This window comes from Somniosus microcephalus, chromosome 14 (genome assembly GCF_052327205.1).
Source record: "Somniosus microcephalus isolate GS21.2 chromosome 14, FLI_Smic_1.0, whole genome shotgun sequence".
NCBI lineage: Eukaryota > Metazoa > Chordata > Chondrichthyes > Squaliformes > Somniosidae > Somniosus > Somniosus microcephalus.
In genome coordinates this window covers 123,939,746-123,954,745 of record NC_141000.1, presented here as the reverse complement: position 1 = coordinate 123,954,745, position 15,000 = coordinate 123,939,746, and the positions used below count along the sequence as shown (strand labels likewise).

Sequence of the window (15,000 nt, the reverse complement as noted above, 5' to 3'; positions counted from 1 at the left end):
CAGAGAAGGTTGAGAGGAGATTTGATAGAGGTGTTCAAAATAATGAGGGGTCTAGACAGAGTAGATAGAGAGAAACTGTTCCCATTGGCAGAGGGGTCGAGAACCAGAGGACACAGATTTAAGGTGATTGGCAGAAGAACCAAAGGCGACATGAGGGGAAACATTTTTACGCAGCGAGTGGTTAGGATCTGGAATTCACTGCCTGAAAGGGTGGTGGAGGCAGACTCCATCGTGGCTTTCAAAAGGTAATTGGATAAGTAACTGAGGGATAAAATTTGCAGGGCTACGGGGAAATGGCGGGGCAGTGGGACGAGCTGAAGTGCTCTTGCAGAGAGCCGGCATAGACTCGATGGGCCGAATGGCCTCATACTGCGCTGTAACCATTCTATGATTCTATGATGCAACTTTAACCCCAGCCGATTCATTCTCAGCATCACTCCCTCAACAGCAGGAGTGACGGGCAGGGAAAGCTGAGTCATCCCCGTCCAACATCGCACCGATATTTGACCTTCCTTATGTCACCATACAGCCCTCGTCATTGCACTTCATTCAACCCACACATGAGGAGCCCCTGTAAATACTGACACACTCCCGGGGACCCCCTGTAAATACTGACACTCCCAGAGACCCCCTGTAAATACTGACACACTCCCGGGGATCCCCTGTAAATACTGACACTCCCAGAGACCCCCTGTAAATACTGACACACTTCTGGGGTCAACCTGTAAATACGGACACACTCCCGGGGACCACCTGTAAACACTGACACACTCCCCGAGACCCTCTGTAAATACTGACACACTCCCGGGGACCCCCTGTAAATACTGACACACTCCTGCGGACACCCTGTAAATACGGACACACTCCCGGGGACCCCCTGTAAACACTGACACACTCCCCGAGACCCTCTGTAAATACTGACACACTCCCGGGGACACCCTGTAATTACAGACACACTCCCAGAGACCCCCTGTAAATACTGACACACTCCCAGAGACCCCCTGCAAATACTGACACACTCCCCGAGACCCTCTGTAAATACTGACACACTCCCAGAGACTCCCTGTAAATACTGACACACTCCCGGGGGCACCCTGTAAATACAGACACACTCCCGGGAATCCCCTGTAAATACTGACACACTCCCGGAGACTCCCTGTAAATACTGACACACTCCCAGGGACCCCCTGGAAATACTAACACTCCCGGGGACCCCCTGGAAATATTGACACACTCCCAGAGACCCCCTGTAAATACTGACACACACCCGAGAGTCCCTATAAATACTGACACACTCCCAGAGACCCCTGTAAATACTGTCACACTCCCAGAGACTCCCTGTAAATACTGACACACTCCCGGGGACCCCCTGGAAATACTAACACACTCCCAGGGACCCCCTGTAAATACAGACACACTCCCAGGGACCCCCTGTAAATACTGACACACTCCTGGGGATCCCCTGTAAATATTGACACACTCCCGGGGACCCCCTGTAAACATATAAGAACATAAGAACATAAGAAATAGGAGCAGGAGTAGGCCATACGGCCCCTCGGGCCTGCTCTGCCATTCAATAGGATCATGGCTGATCTGAATCTAGACTCACGTCCACTTCCCTGCCCTCTCCCCGTAACCCCTAATTCCCTTATCTGCTAGGAAAATGTCTGTCTCCATTTTAAATTTATTTAATGTTGCAGCTTCCACAGCTCTCTGGGGTAGCAAATTCCATAGATTTACTACCCTCTGGGTGAAGAAGTTTCTCCTCATCTCAGTTTTGAAAGGGCGGCCCCTTATTCTAAGATTATGCACCCTAGTTCTAATCTCACCCATCAGTGGAAACATCCTCACCGCATCCACCCGATCAAGCCCCCTCACAATCTTATATGTTTCGATAAGATCGCCTCTCATTCTTCTGAACTCCAATGAGTAGAGTCCCAACCTACTCAACCTTTCCTCATACGTCAACCCCCTCATCTCTGGAATCAACCGAGTGAACCTTCTCTGAACCGCCTCGAGAGCAAGTATATCTTTTCTTAAATATGGAAACCAAAACTGCACGCAGTATTCCAGGTGTGGCCTCACCAATACCCTGTATAACTGCAGCAAGACTTCCCTGTTTTTATACTCCATCCCCCTTGCAATAAAAGCCAAGATTCCATTGGCCTTCCTGATCACCTGCTGCACCTGCATACTAACTTTTTGTGTTTCATGCACCAGGACCCCCAGATCCCTTTGTACTGTAGCACTTTGCAGTTTCTCTCCATTTAGATAATAACTTGCTCTTTGATTTTTTCTGCCAAAGTGCATAACCTCACACTTTCCAACATTATACAGACACATTCCCAGAGACCCCACTGTAAATACTGACACACTCCCAGAGATTTCCTGTAAATACTGACACACTCCCAGGGATCCCCTGTAAATACTGACACACTCCCAGAGACCCCTGTAAATACAGACACACTCCCAGGGACCCCCTGTAAATACTGACACACTCCCAGGGACCCCCTGTAAATACTGACACACTCCCAGGGACCCCCTGTAAATACTGACACACTCCCAGGGACCCCCTGTAAATACTGACACACTCCCAGGGACCCCCTGTAAATACTGACACACTCACAGAGACCCCCTGTAAGCACTGACACACTCCCGGGGACCCCCTGTAAATACTGACACACTCCCGGGGACCCGCTGTAAACATTGACGCACTCCCGGGGATCCCCTGTAAATACTGACACACTCCCAGGGACCCCCTGTAAATACAGACACACTCCCGGGGGCCCCCTGTAAATACTGATGCACTCCCAGGGACCCCCTGTAAATACAAACACAAACCCAGGGACCCCTTGTAAATACAGACATACTCCCAGGGACCCCCTGTAAATATAAACACACTCCCAGGGACCCCCTGTAAATACAGACACACTCCCGGGGCCCCCTGTAAATACAGACACACTCCCGGGGCCCCCTGTAAATACTGACACACTCCCCGGGAACGCCTGTAAATACTGAAAGCCTCTCGGGGACACCCTGTAAATACAGACACACTCCCAGAGACCCCTGTAAATACTGACACACTCCCGGGGCTCCCTATAAGTACTGACACACTCCCAGGGACACCCTGTAAATACAGACACACTCCCGGGGACACCCTGTAAATACTGACTCACTCCCGGGGACCCACTGTAAATACTGACTCACTCATTGTGATCGTTACAAATACTTCCAGGGATTCCATGTAAAGAGAGAAAGATTTGCATTTTTATAGCACCTTTCATATCTTCAGAACATCCCAAAGCGCTTTACAGCCAATGAGGTCCTTTTAAGTGCAGTCACTGTTGCAAAATAGGGAAACATGGCAGCCAATTTGTGCACAGCAAGCTCCCACAAACAGCAATGTGATAATGACCAGGTCATCTGTTTTGGTGGCATTGGTTGAGAGATAAATGTTGATCCTCCGTATAAAACCGGGCCTTGCGAAATCAGTAAGGGAGCTGTACTCACTTTCATACGGCATATTTAAACCTTCTGTTTCAGCAAACGCACCAACCTGCTTAGTTTTTAGTGTTTTAATCGCTTATTGGAAACCACTTTAATGAGTTTCATCTCTTGGAGAAGCTATTAGCATTTTAATTATTTATCTGTGATTTATGTGCCTGTCAGGTTGAGGATGCTGGTGCCGGAGGATGAAGCACTTTCCATGTCAGGTTACAAGAGTCAGCATCATGCACTCCCAGGGCAGGTACAGCACGGGTTAGATACAGAGTAAAGCTCCCTCTACACTGTCCCATCAAACACTCCCAGGGCAGGTACAGCACGGGTTAGATACAGAGTAAAGCTCCCTCTACACTGTCACATCAAACACTCCCAGGGCAGGTACAGCACGGGTTAGATACAGAGTAAAGCTCCCCCTACACTGTCCCATCAAACACTCCCAGGACAGGTACAGCACGGGTTAGATACAGAGTAAAGCATATCTACACTGTCCCATCAAACACTCCCAGGGCAGGTACAGCACGGGTTAGATACAGAGTAAAGCTCCCTCTACACTGTCCCATCAAACACTCCCAGGGCAGGGACAGCATGGGTTAGATACAGAGTAAAGCTCCCTCCACACTGTCCCCATCAAACACTCCCAGGGCAGGTACAGCACGGGTTAGATACAGAGTAAAGCTCCCTCTACACTGTCCCATCAAACACTCCCAGGGCAGGGACAGCACGGGTTAGATACAAAGTAAAGCTCCCTCCACACTCTCCCATCAAACACTCCCAGGGCAGGGACAGCACGGGTTAGATACAGAGTAACGCTCCATCTACACTGTCCCATCAAACACTCCCAGGGCAGGTACAGCACGGGTTAGATACAGAGTAAAGCTCCCTCTACACTGTCCCATCAAACACTCCCAGGGCAGGTACAGCACGGCTTAGATACACAGTAAAGCTCCCTCTACACTGTCCCATCAAATACTCCCAGGGCAGGTACAGCACGGGTTAGATACACAGTAAAGCTCCCCCTATACTGTCCCATCAAACACTCCCAGGGCAGGTACAGCACGGGTTAGATACAGAGTAAAGCTCCCTCTACACTGTCCCATCAAACACTCCCAGGGCAGGTACAGCACGGGTTATATACAGAGTAAAGCTCCCTCTACACTGTCCCATCAAACACTCCCAGGGCAAGTACAGCACGGGTTAGATACAGAGTAAAGCTCCCTCTACACTGTCCCATCAAACACTCCCAGGGCAAGTACAGCACGGGTTAGATACAGAGTAAAGTTCCCTCTACACTGTCACATCAAACACTCCCAGGTCAGGTACAGCACGGATTAGATACAGAGTAAAGCTCCCTCTACACTGTCCCATCAAACACTCCCAGGGCAGGTACAGCACGGGTTAGATACAGAGTAAAGCTCCCTCTACATTGTCACATCAAACACTCCCAGGTCAGGTACAGCACGGATTAGATACAGAGTAAAGCTCCCTCTGCACTGTCCCATCAAACACTCCCAGGGCAGGTACAGCACGGGTTAGATACAGAGTAAAGCTCCCTCTACATTGTCCCAATACTGTTCCTCTATCCCGTAATCAGAAGTGTCCCTATTGCACCAGTATGGCTTTTCTCCATTACTGACACCAGCCAACCTTTGGCCGAGTTAGTGTCAAGTTGGGGGCAGTTTTTTAATTGCGGCCCCTCATTGAGAGCGGAATTGTTTCTCTCAATAATTCACGTGGACCCAGTTAGCCAGAAAACAGAGGACCCTTTCTCTCCTAGGTGTTCTGCTGGAGGAAGACAGCCAAGAGCAGAATCCTTGGCGGAGCTGATGCTGTTACAGAGAGGAGATGGATGAGCAGACCACTCAAGAAAAGGCCGCTTGCTTAAGAACCAAAGCCAAATTCGAGAACAATCCACTTCCACTGCGAGAATTATGATCAAAAAGGGACGGGACACGGGATCAATCCGTCCAAACGTGCTCCAAGGAGATGCAAACCCCTTCCCCATGACATCTTCAAGCATCTGAGTAAAATATCTTTGGGACACGTTGGCAATGAGAACAGGCAGGTAACGGGTTGGTTAAAGCCCTTTCTTAGCAGCTCAAAGGTAAGAAAGAACATGTAATTATAAAGCGCCTTTCACAACTTTAGGATGTCCCAAAGTGCTTTACAGCCAATGAAGTCGTTTTATTGAAGTGCAGTTACTGCTGTAATATGGGATACGTGTCAGCCAATTTGGGCACAACAAGGTCCCACTACCAGCAATGAGATAAATGACCAGTAACCAGATAATCTGTTCTTTTTAAGTGATGTGGCAGGTTAAATATTGGCCCCTGCTCTTCTTCGAAATAGTGCCATGGGATCTTTTATGTCCACCTGAGAGGGAAGATGGGGCCTCAATTTAACATCTCATCCGCAAGACGGCTCCGGCGACAGTGCAGCATTCCCTCAGTGCTGCGCTGGGAGTGTCAGCCTGGATTACGGGCTCAAGTCTCTGGAGCGGGACTATGAACTCATGACCTTCTGGCTCAGGAGCCAAGTGTACCGCCCACTGAGCCACAGCTGACAACAGCACCCTACAAAGTACAGCAACGCAACCTTGCAAGACCCTTCGCTATGTGGGTCGGACTCCTGACATTCTACTGGCCCAACTGAACCACCAGCAACTGCGGTTGAATTCTCCAATGAAGGTACACCCATCCCATCAGCTGGAGAGTGGTAACAAAAAATAACAGCAGTAATGATAGTGTGAATGGAAGTAGGCTCGGTGCCGTGGAAGAGCAGAGGGATTTGGGAATAGAGGTTCGCATTGACAAGGCTGCAGAAGTAATCACATGGAATTCACAGGAGGTAATGAATGTGAAAGCCAAGAGGTAATAAAGAGGCTACATAAAACCTTAACAAGGCCCCATTTGGAGTACTGTGTGCTGTACTGGGCTCCGCACTTTAGGAAGGGTATTGGGGCTTTAGAGAGGGGACAGCACAGATTCACTGGGATGCTGTTTGGTGTGAGTAAATACAAATATGAAGAAAGACTTGGAGAATTGTTGATTTTCTCATTAGAGCCATGCAGACTGTGGGCCCATATGATAAAAGTGTTTAAAATTATGAAAGGGTGGGGCAGGGTAGAAAGAGGTCGACTGTTTCCAGTAGTTGTTTTCAAGATATTAAGGGGTAGGGTAGATAGAGAGAAACTATTTCCTCTGTTTGGGGAGTCTAGTACTGGGGGCCATAGTCTAAAAATTAGAGCCAGACCTTTCAGGAGTGAAGCTAGGAAACACTTCTACACACAAAGGGTGGTAGAAGTTTGGAACTCTCTTCCGCAAACAGCTAATTTTAAATTGGAGATTGATAGGTTTTTGTTAACCAAAGGTATTAAGGGATATGGGCCAAAGGCGGGTATATGGAGGCAGGTCACAGATCAGCCATGATCTCAAGGAATGACGGAACAGGCTCGAGGGGCTAAGTGGCCTCCACCTGTTCCTATGTTCCTATGCTCCTAGTTCAGGGTTCTAGAACGAGGGGCCACAAATATAAGATTAATTATAAGAGATTTAGAATAGAGGGCAGGAGAAACTTCTTCAAGCAGTGCTATGAAGGCGTGGAGTGCACTTATAGAGGATTTCTCCCCGGTGTCCTGGCCAATATTTATTTCTCTCAACCAACATTACTTTTACAGATTATCTGGTCATTATCACATTGCTGTTTGTGGGAGCTTGCTGTGTAAAAATTGGCTGTTGCGTTTCCTACATTACTCCAGAAGTACTTCATTGGCTGTAAAGCGCTTTGGGACGGTCTGAGATCGTGAAAGGTGCTATAGAGAGGCAAGCTTTGCTTTCCTTTCTTTACAGGGTTAGTGGTCGAGGCAGAAACAATATCGACATTCAAGATTAGGTTGGATAGGTGGATGAAGGAAAAGGGATTGAAGGGAGATGGAAACTGTGCGGGTAAATGTGATTAGAACTATTTGCTAGGGTGAAGGGTAAAAGCCGACACAGACTGGATGGGCCGAATGGACACTTTCTGTGTTGTAACTTCTGTGTGGTTCCTGTGTGTAGGATCATCGCAAATGCCTTTGTGCTGATGCCCTCTGTTCGATATTTCTGCTGAAATCATAAATGCATGTCTCTGCTTGTTTGGCAGTCAGCGTATTTCAAAGTGATTCATTCTGTAAGAAGGGCTTAGAGGTTTGTCTGAGAGATGTGAGATGGATATGCAAGACTTTATATCTCCGTCTCCCGGCAGAAGTGCGACTTCTTTTTAACAGCGAGATAGACCAAAATAGTTGACATTTCGACCAAAATGCGTTGACAAGCCTGTGACTCGGACCCACCTATTCCTCTCCACACTCGCACATAATCTTCCTCTGCGAGCTACTTTATCTGCACTGGCGAGCCTATAATTATAATTGTGTCTGTCTGAACATAAAGTGAAACTGCAGTTAGGGTCGTACGCTGTTAATGCAGAGTAGGCTGTGTCCGACACGTGAATTTACACCGTATTTACAGCACAGAAACCGGCCATTTGGCCCAAGAGGTCCATGTCAGTGTTTGTGCTCCACACGAACCTCCTCCCACCCCTCTTCATCTCACCCCATCAGTATATCCTTCGATTCCTTTCTCCCTCAAGCACTTATCTAGCTTCCCCTTAAATGTGTTGATACTATTCTCCTCACCCACTCCTTGTGGTAGTGAGTTCCACATTCTCAGCACTCTCTGGGTAAAGAGGTTTCTCCTGAATTCCCTATTCGATTTATTAGTGACTATCTTAGATAGATGGCCCCTAGTTCTGGACTCGCCCCCACAAGTGGAAACATCTTCTCTACGGTAAATTTACCAATTTGAGTGCAAAAACAAATAGGCCAATTGATAAAGCATTCCGTGCAGGGTGCACATCTGTTCGAATTCTTTCCTCAATCACCTCCATTTGTGTCAGCCATGGCTCAGCTGGTAGCCCTCTTGCCGTTGGGTCAGAAGGTCGTGGGTTCAAGTCCCACTCTGGAGGTTTGAGCCCATCATCCAGGCTGACAGTCCCAGTGCAGTACATTTAAAAAAATCTTTCCTGGGATGTGGGCGTCGCTGGCAAGGCCAGCATTTATTGCCCATCCCTAGTTGCCCTTGAGAAGGTGGTGGTGAGCCGCCTTCTTGAACCGCTGCAGTCCGTGTGGTGAAGGTGCTGCCACAGTGCTGTTAGGGAGGGAGTTCCAGGATTTTGACCCAGTGACATTTAAACTGCATCTGATGCAACTAAAAGGAATGGTCCTGAAACTGGATGAGATTTCCCTGGTCTCCCACCATAACCCCAGTGAGAGAACTCCCAGGGATATGACTAAAAATCACACTTCACTTATGAGATTATGAGATTATATACGTATTGACTTTCCGAAACCATTCGTTGAGGTCCCTCACGGGACACTTACGGTGACCGTGAAAGTTTGAAGGAACTAAAACGAATACAAATGCAAGGACGTAATACTGAGTTTGTCGGGTGAGGTGAATTAAGGTGGGAGGAGGCTTACGTGGAGCATAAACACCGGCTTGGACCTGTTGGTCCGAATGGCCTGTTTCTGTGCTGTAAAGTTCGATGTAATTCTATCTAATACAAAGCATTAGCACTTGGCACATTGCACATAGTTCTGGGTACTCAATTATAGGAAGGATATTAGTCATGGGAAGATAACAGTGAAGATTCATTGGAATGATACCGGAAATGAGAGAGAGAAGGAAAGAATATTATCACCCCGCTGAGACTTATCGCAAAGCGCTTCACACAAAGAACTCTTGAGATACGGACACTTTCGTTACATAAGGTAAGGGAAAGAGCTTGCATTTATATAGCACCTTTCTCATCCTCAGGATGTCCCAAAACTCTTCACATAAAATTCATTAACATTGAAGTGTAGTCACTGTTCTAATGTTGGCAAATGCAGCAGCAAATTTGCACACAGCAAGATCCCAGCAACAGCATTGAGGTCAATGGTTGAAGGATAAATATTGGCCAGATCACCAGGAGAAAACTTCTGCCTTTCTTTAAATAGTGCCATGGCATCTTTTAGATCCAACTGAACTGGCAGGCGGGGCCTCGGTTTGACGTCTCACCTGAAAAGACAGCACCGCCGGCAGTGCAGCACTCCCACGGTAAATTACAGGTGGCGAGGGCACCAGCCCCAAGCCGGCAGGGTCCTTGGCACAGACCAGATGGGCCGAATGCCCTGTTTCTGGGCTGTAAATTCTATGTAAATAGCAAGTGGCCCTGGGTGGCCATCAGGAGCATGCACCCTGGCTGATCTTTCCTCTCTCCATCCCAGGCTCACTGTAGCATCCTCCGATTGGCTGCGTTTATCTAACTCCACATGGAACGGGGAACTCTTTGCGCCAGGTACCACATTGTGCCCGGTGTCCATGGATCTGTACAAGGAGCAGGAGTCCATGGTCGCCAGATATGAGGAGAGGAGAAGATGGGAGTTTGAGGGGGTGGGGGGCAGGGGGGTAGGGGGTAAAGCATTGCCTGGTGAAGAGCTGATAGCACACTGAGTAAGTTTTGAAAGATAGTAAGTAAAGGAAAATAGATGTAATATCCCTGCAATTAATAAAAGCTCTGGTCAGACCTCATCTGGGGCACTGGGTTCAGTCCTGAGCACCGCACCTCAGGAAAGATATACTGGCCTTGGGGGGGGCGGGCAACACAGATTCACTAGAATTATATCGGAACTAAAAGGGTTAAATTACGAGGACAGGTTGCACAGACTAGGCTTGTATTTCCTCTAGTGTAGAAGATTAAGGGGTGATCTCATCGAGGACTTTAAGATGATTAAAGGAGTTGATCGGGTAGATCGAGAGAAACTATTTCCTCGGGTGGGGGGAGTCCAGAACAAGGGGGCAGAACCTTAAAATTAGAGCCAGGCCGTTCAGGGGTGATGTCAGGAAGCACTTCTTCACACAAAGGGTGGTGGAAATCTGGAACTCTCTCCCCCAAAAAGCTGTTGAGGCTGGGGGTCAATTGAAAATTTCAACACTGGGATTGATAGAGTTTTGTTAGGCAAAGGGTATTAAGGGATACAGAACCAAGGTGGGTAGATGGAATTAAGATACAGATCAGCTTTGATCTCACTGAATGGCAGAACAGTCTTGAAGGGCTGAATGGCCTCCTCCTGCTCCTGCGTTCCTATGTTCCTGTTACTATGGGCTCCACAACAATCCTTGTACAAGGTCAGCTAGGATGGGTAAAGAGTAAAATGGCATTTAGCTACAAAATGGGAGGTGATGGATGTTAGCACCAAAAATATCAAACATGGTGACTGAATGATGGGTGTAGTGTTAAAGGCAAGGGGAAAGGGGTTTTGATGTGGTAGTTTTCTTTAAGTGTTGTTGCATTTTTGGGTTTTGGCAGAGTCGATAGGGAGCAACTGTTTCCACTGGCGGTAACCAGAGGACACAGATTTAAGATAATCGGCAAAAGAACCAGAGAGGAGATGCAGAGAAATTTATTTTACACAGTGAGTTGTTGTGATCTAGAATGCACAGCGTGAAAGGGCGGTGGAAGCAGATTCAATAGTCCGTGTGGTGAAGGTACTCCCACGGTGCTGTTAGGGAGGGAGTTCCAGGATTTTGACCCAGTGACGGACGATATATTTCCAAGTCAGGATGGTGTGTGACTTGGAGGGGAACTTGGAGGTGGCGGTGTTCCCATGCGCCTGCTGCCCTTGTCCTTCTAGGTGGTAGAGATCGCGGGTTTGGGAGGTGCTGTCGAAGAAGCCTTAGCATGCACACATTTGCGCACACACTCACACAGATACACAAACATACATACGCACAGAACACATGCAGACTCACACACACACACACATATAGGTGTACATACACACACATAGAGGTACGTATACGCACTCATACACATATAGACGCATACATATTTATGTAGACATGCACACGTTACACACATACACCTACATACATATATGTGCACACACAGACATACACATACCCCCATTCTACATATACACATGCTGCACATGCACACATACATACTTATAGAAAAACACATGCACATACATAGACATATGCACACATACAGAGACACACACACATATAGACACACCCACGTATACACACGCGCGTGCAAACACACACTTCAGAGCCCTCACAAAGCCCAGTACTGATCTGTTTAATTCCTACTCCTGCGTTCTAGTGCTTTGCTCTCTCATGTACCTTCTGCCTAGCTGCCTAAACCGTACTCTGCACCCAAACCCTCGCACATCTCAGCTAATGGAGGCACTGAACAGAGGAAAGAAGCACAAAAGCAGAGAGGGAGAACAGAAAAGCCTTGTTCTGATCCCTTGACTTCTACAGATGGTTTACGTCTATAAAAAAACTTGAGGTTGTTGCTTCATTAAAACCTCTTGAGTCACAAAGAGGAAATTTCACAAGAAAGCGACGAGTGGAGATTATTATTTGGTGGGTGCCGGTGGTTACCGTCAGTGATCATTCCTCCCAGGCGCTGCACCTTTCATTCTGGAAGCGCGCCAAACCCCCTGCGCATACACTCGATGTTTGTTATACACTTTTGTAGAATTGGCCATTTACAACATTTCCAGGAAACACACACCCCAGACAGGGGAAATTCCACATTCCCCCCACTCCCCCCAATCCCCAGGTTCTCCCTGTTTCCTCTCCCTCAGTGAGAAGGCACTAACTCATACTGGATTAGGGATCTACAGCTACTCACTGCCCTACACTCCCTCATCCAACTGGTCACACTTCATGTATGAGATTAGACAACAACACCAAATTGCATTTGTATAGCACCTTTAAAGTAGTGCAACGTCCCAAGGCACTTCACAGGAGCAATTATCAAATGAAATTTAACCGAGCCACATAAGGAGATATTAGGACAGATGACCAAAAGTTTGATCAAAAGGGGTATAACAAGCGTCTTAAAGGAGGAGAGCGAGTTAGAAAGACGGAGAGGTTTAGGGAGTCAGATTCAATCGTGGCTTTCAAAAGGGAGTTGGACAAGTACCTGAAGGAAGTAAAATTGCAGGGCTACAGGGAAAGGGCGGGGGAGTGGGACTAGCTGAAGTGCTCTTGCAGAGAGCCGGCACGGGCTAGGCGGGCTGAATGGCCTCCTTCTGTGCTGTAACCATTCTATGATTCTAGGGAATCCCAGAGCTTAGGGCCCAGACAGCTGACAGTGAGCACTGGATGGCTCGTCAACTGTGGAGACCATCACAGCCAAACCTGATCCTGTCTCTGCTCCGCTTCCAGACGTGTGCATGTTCTACACAGAGGTCACTGAAGAGTGGCCAAGAGTGAGAATTCTGGCCTGCTTTTAGCTCTGCCTAGCTCAGGGGCCCTGAACACAAACTGTTGGGGCTTGACAGCTGGTCTCCATGCCTCAGATCCAGTCTGCATGGTACCTTCACCCATAGAGTTACTGGGGTGCTCCACAAGTATAAATCTGAATGAAAACCCTTCCCTTTCACTCCCATTATATAGAATCCCAATGGGCTAAACTTCTTCCCAGTGCACAGTCCCAATGGACTAAACCCCTTCCCTTTCACTCCCATTATATAGAATCCCAATGGGCTAAACTCCTTCCCAGTGCATAGTCCCAATGGACTAAACCCCTTCCCTTTCACTCCCATTATATAGAATCCCAATGGGCTAAACTCCTTCCCAGTGCATAGTCCCAATGGACTAAACCCCTTCCCTTTCACTCCCGTTATATAGAATCCCAATGGGCTAAACTCCTCTCCAGTGCACAGTCCCAATGGACTAAACCCCTTCCCTTTCACTCCCATTATATAGAATCCCAATGGACTAAACTCCTCCCCAGTGCACAGTCCCAATGGACTAAACCCCTTCCCTTTCACTCCCATTATATAGAATCCCAATGGACTAAACTCCTCCCCAGTGCACAGTCCCAATGGACTAAACCCCTTCCCATTTACTCCCATTACATAGAGTCCCAATGCACCCATCCAATCCATTTGTTCCTATTACATAGAATCCCAAAGGACCAAACCCCTTCCCAGACACTGCCATTCTATAGAATCCCAGGGTACCAAACGGAGAACTTCCCGCAGTTAACCAAACTTTAATGCTCAACAACATCTCTGTTGTGTGGAACACAGGTTCCAAACCCCAGTCTCCAGCTCAGGCTGATCAGTTGAAGAATCAACCATGCCCAAAGCCCAGGATTTGTGAACTACTCCGGAATCGCCTTGCCGGTATATCCCGCAGACCCACACACTACGGACAAGGTGTTTCTCCTATTTTGCTGAGCAAGGACATTTCACAATCCCTCAGTGTCGAAACTTACCTTCGGTTTTAAGCATTTCTCTTTGTCCGAAGCATTCGAAACCTTTCGGCGTAGCATTTTTTCCCCCAAACTTCAATTAAACCCCTGACGCAGTAAGAGAAATGATCCTAAGGCTGAGCGAGAGCTGAAGAGCAACTGCCTCTAAACCACAATGCTTCAGATCAGAAGTCTTGAACCCGACTTCCTCACAGAAGCCGGAAGCATTATCTGCAACCAAGAGTTACTGGAATATCTCTGTTTCAAGCAGAACTCAAGTGACCCAGAACCAGCAAATAGCTGTCTTGACGATTTCCACCAGTGTGTCACCAATAAAGTAACAGCCATTTCCCCGCCCCACAAAATGTTTGCATTCCATTTCCTTTATCATAACACTGTATTATTCGGTTGATCACCATTTATTTTTATTTTTTGCAGGGTAAAGGACACTAAATGACAAAGGAATCCAACTGTTATGATAATTTTCTGATTACATTCAGAGACATTTAGGCTTGTGCTGCACTTATGGACAGGGGACAAGAAAACACTAGCGATCTGACATTTCATCCCCCTCTTTCACCTCAAGCCTACAACCTCTCTTTCTTCACCACAAACCTTCGCATCTTCCTGTTTATTCGACACGAGCACAGGAACAGTGTAGAGGGAGCTTTACTCTGTATCTAACCCGTGCTGTAAATGCCCTGGGAGTGTTTGATGGGACAGTGTAAAGGGAGCTTTACTCTGTATCTAACCCGTGCTGTACCTGCCCTGGGAGTGTTTGATGGGACAGTGTAGAGGGAGCTTTACTCTGTATCGAACCCATGCTGTACCTGCCCTGGGAGTGTTTGATGGGACAGTGTAGAGGGAGCTTTACTCTGTATCTAACCCGTGCTGTACCTGCCCTGGGAGTGTTTGATGAGACAGTGTAGAGGGAGCTTTACTCTGTATCTAACCCCGTGCTGTACCTGCCCTGGGAGTGTTTGATGGGACAGTGTAGAGGGAGCTTTACTCTGTATCTAACCCGTGCTGTACCTGCCCTGGGAGTGTTTGATGGGACAGTGTAGAGGGAGCTTTACTCTGTATCTAACCCATGCTGTACCTGCCCTGGGAGTTTTCGATGGGACAGTGTAGAGGGAGCTTTACTCTGTATCTAACCCGTGCTGTAAATGCCCTGGGAGTGTTTGATGGGACAGTGTAGAGGGAGCT

The 15,000-nt window shown here is 47.7% G+C and overlaps 1 protein-coding gene across 4 annotated transcripts in view; it reads right to left on the bottom strand.

Moving 5' to 3' along the window:
• LOC147107894 (SAM domain-containing protein SAMSN-1-like) overlaps nucleotides 1-15,000 on the bottom strand; it is a 185,268-nt gene that overhangs the window by 76,344 nt on the left and 93,924 nt on the right. The window contains exon 1 of one of the 4 annotated variants that reach the window (XM_086007283.1): nucleotides 13,819-14,066. The exons of the other annotated variants lie outside the window; for them this stretch is intronic. Within the exon in view, the coding sequence (XP_085863409.1) occupies nucleotides 13,819-13,875 (57 nt within the window). The 5' untranslated portion in view covers nucleotides 13,876-14,066. Of the gene's footprint in view, nucleotides 1-13,818; nucleotides 14,067-15,000 lie in introns of those variants that run through there. 4 annotated transcript variants of the gene reach the window in all.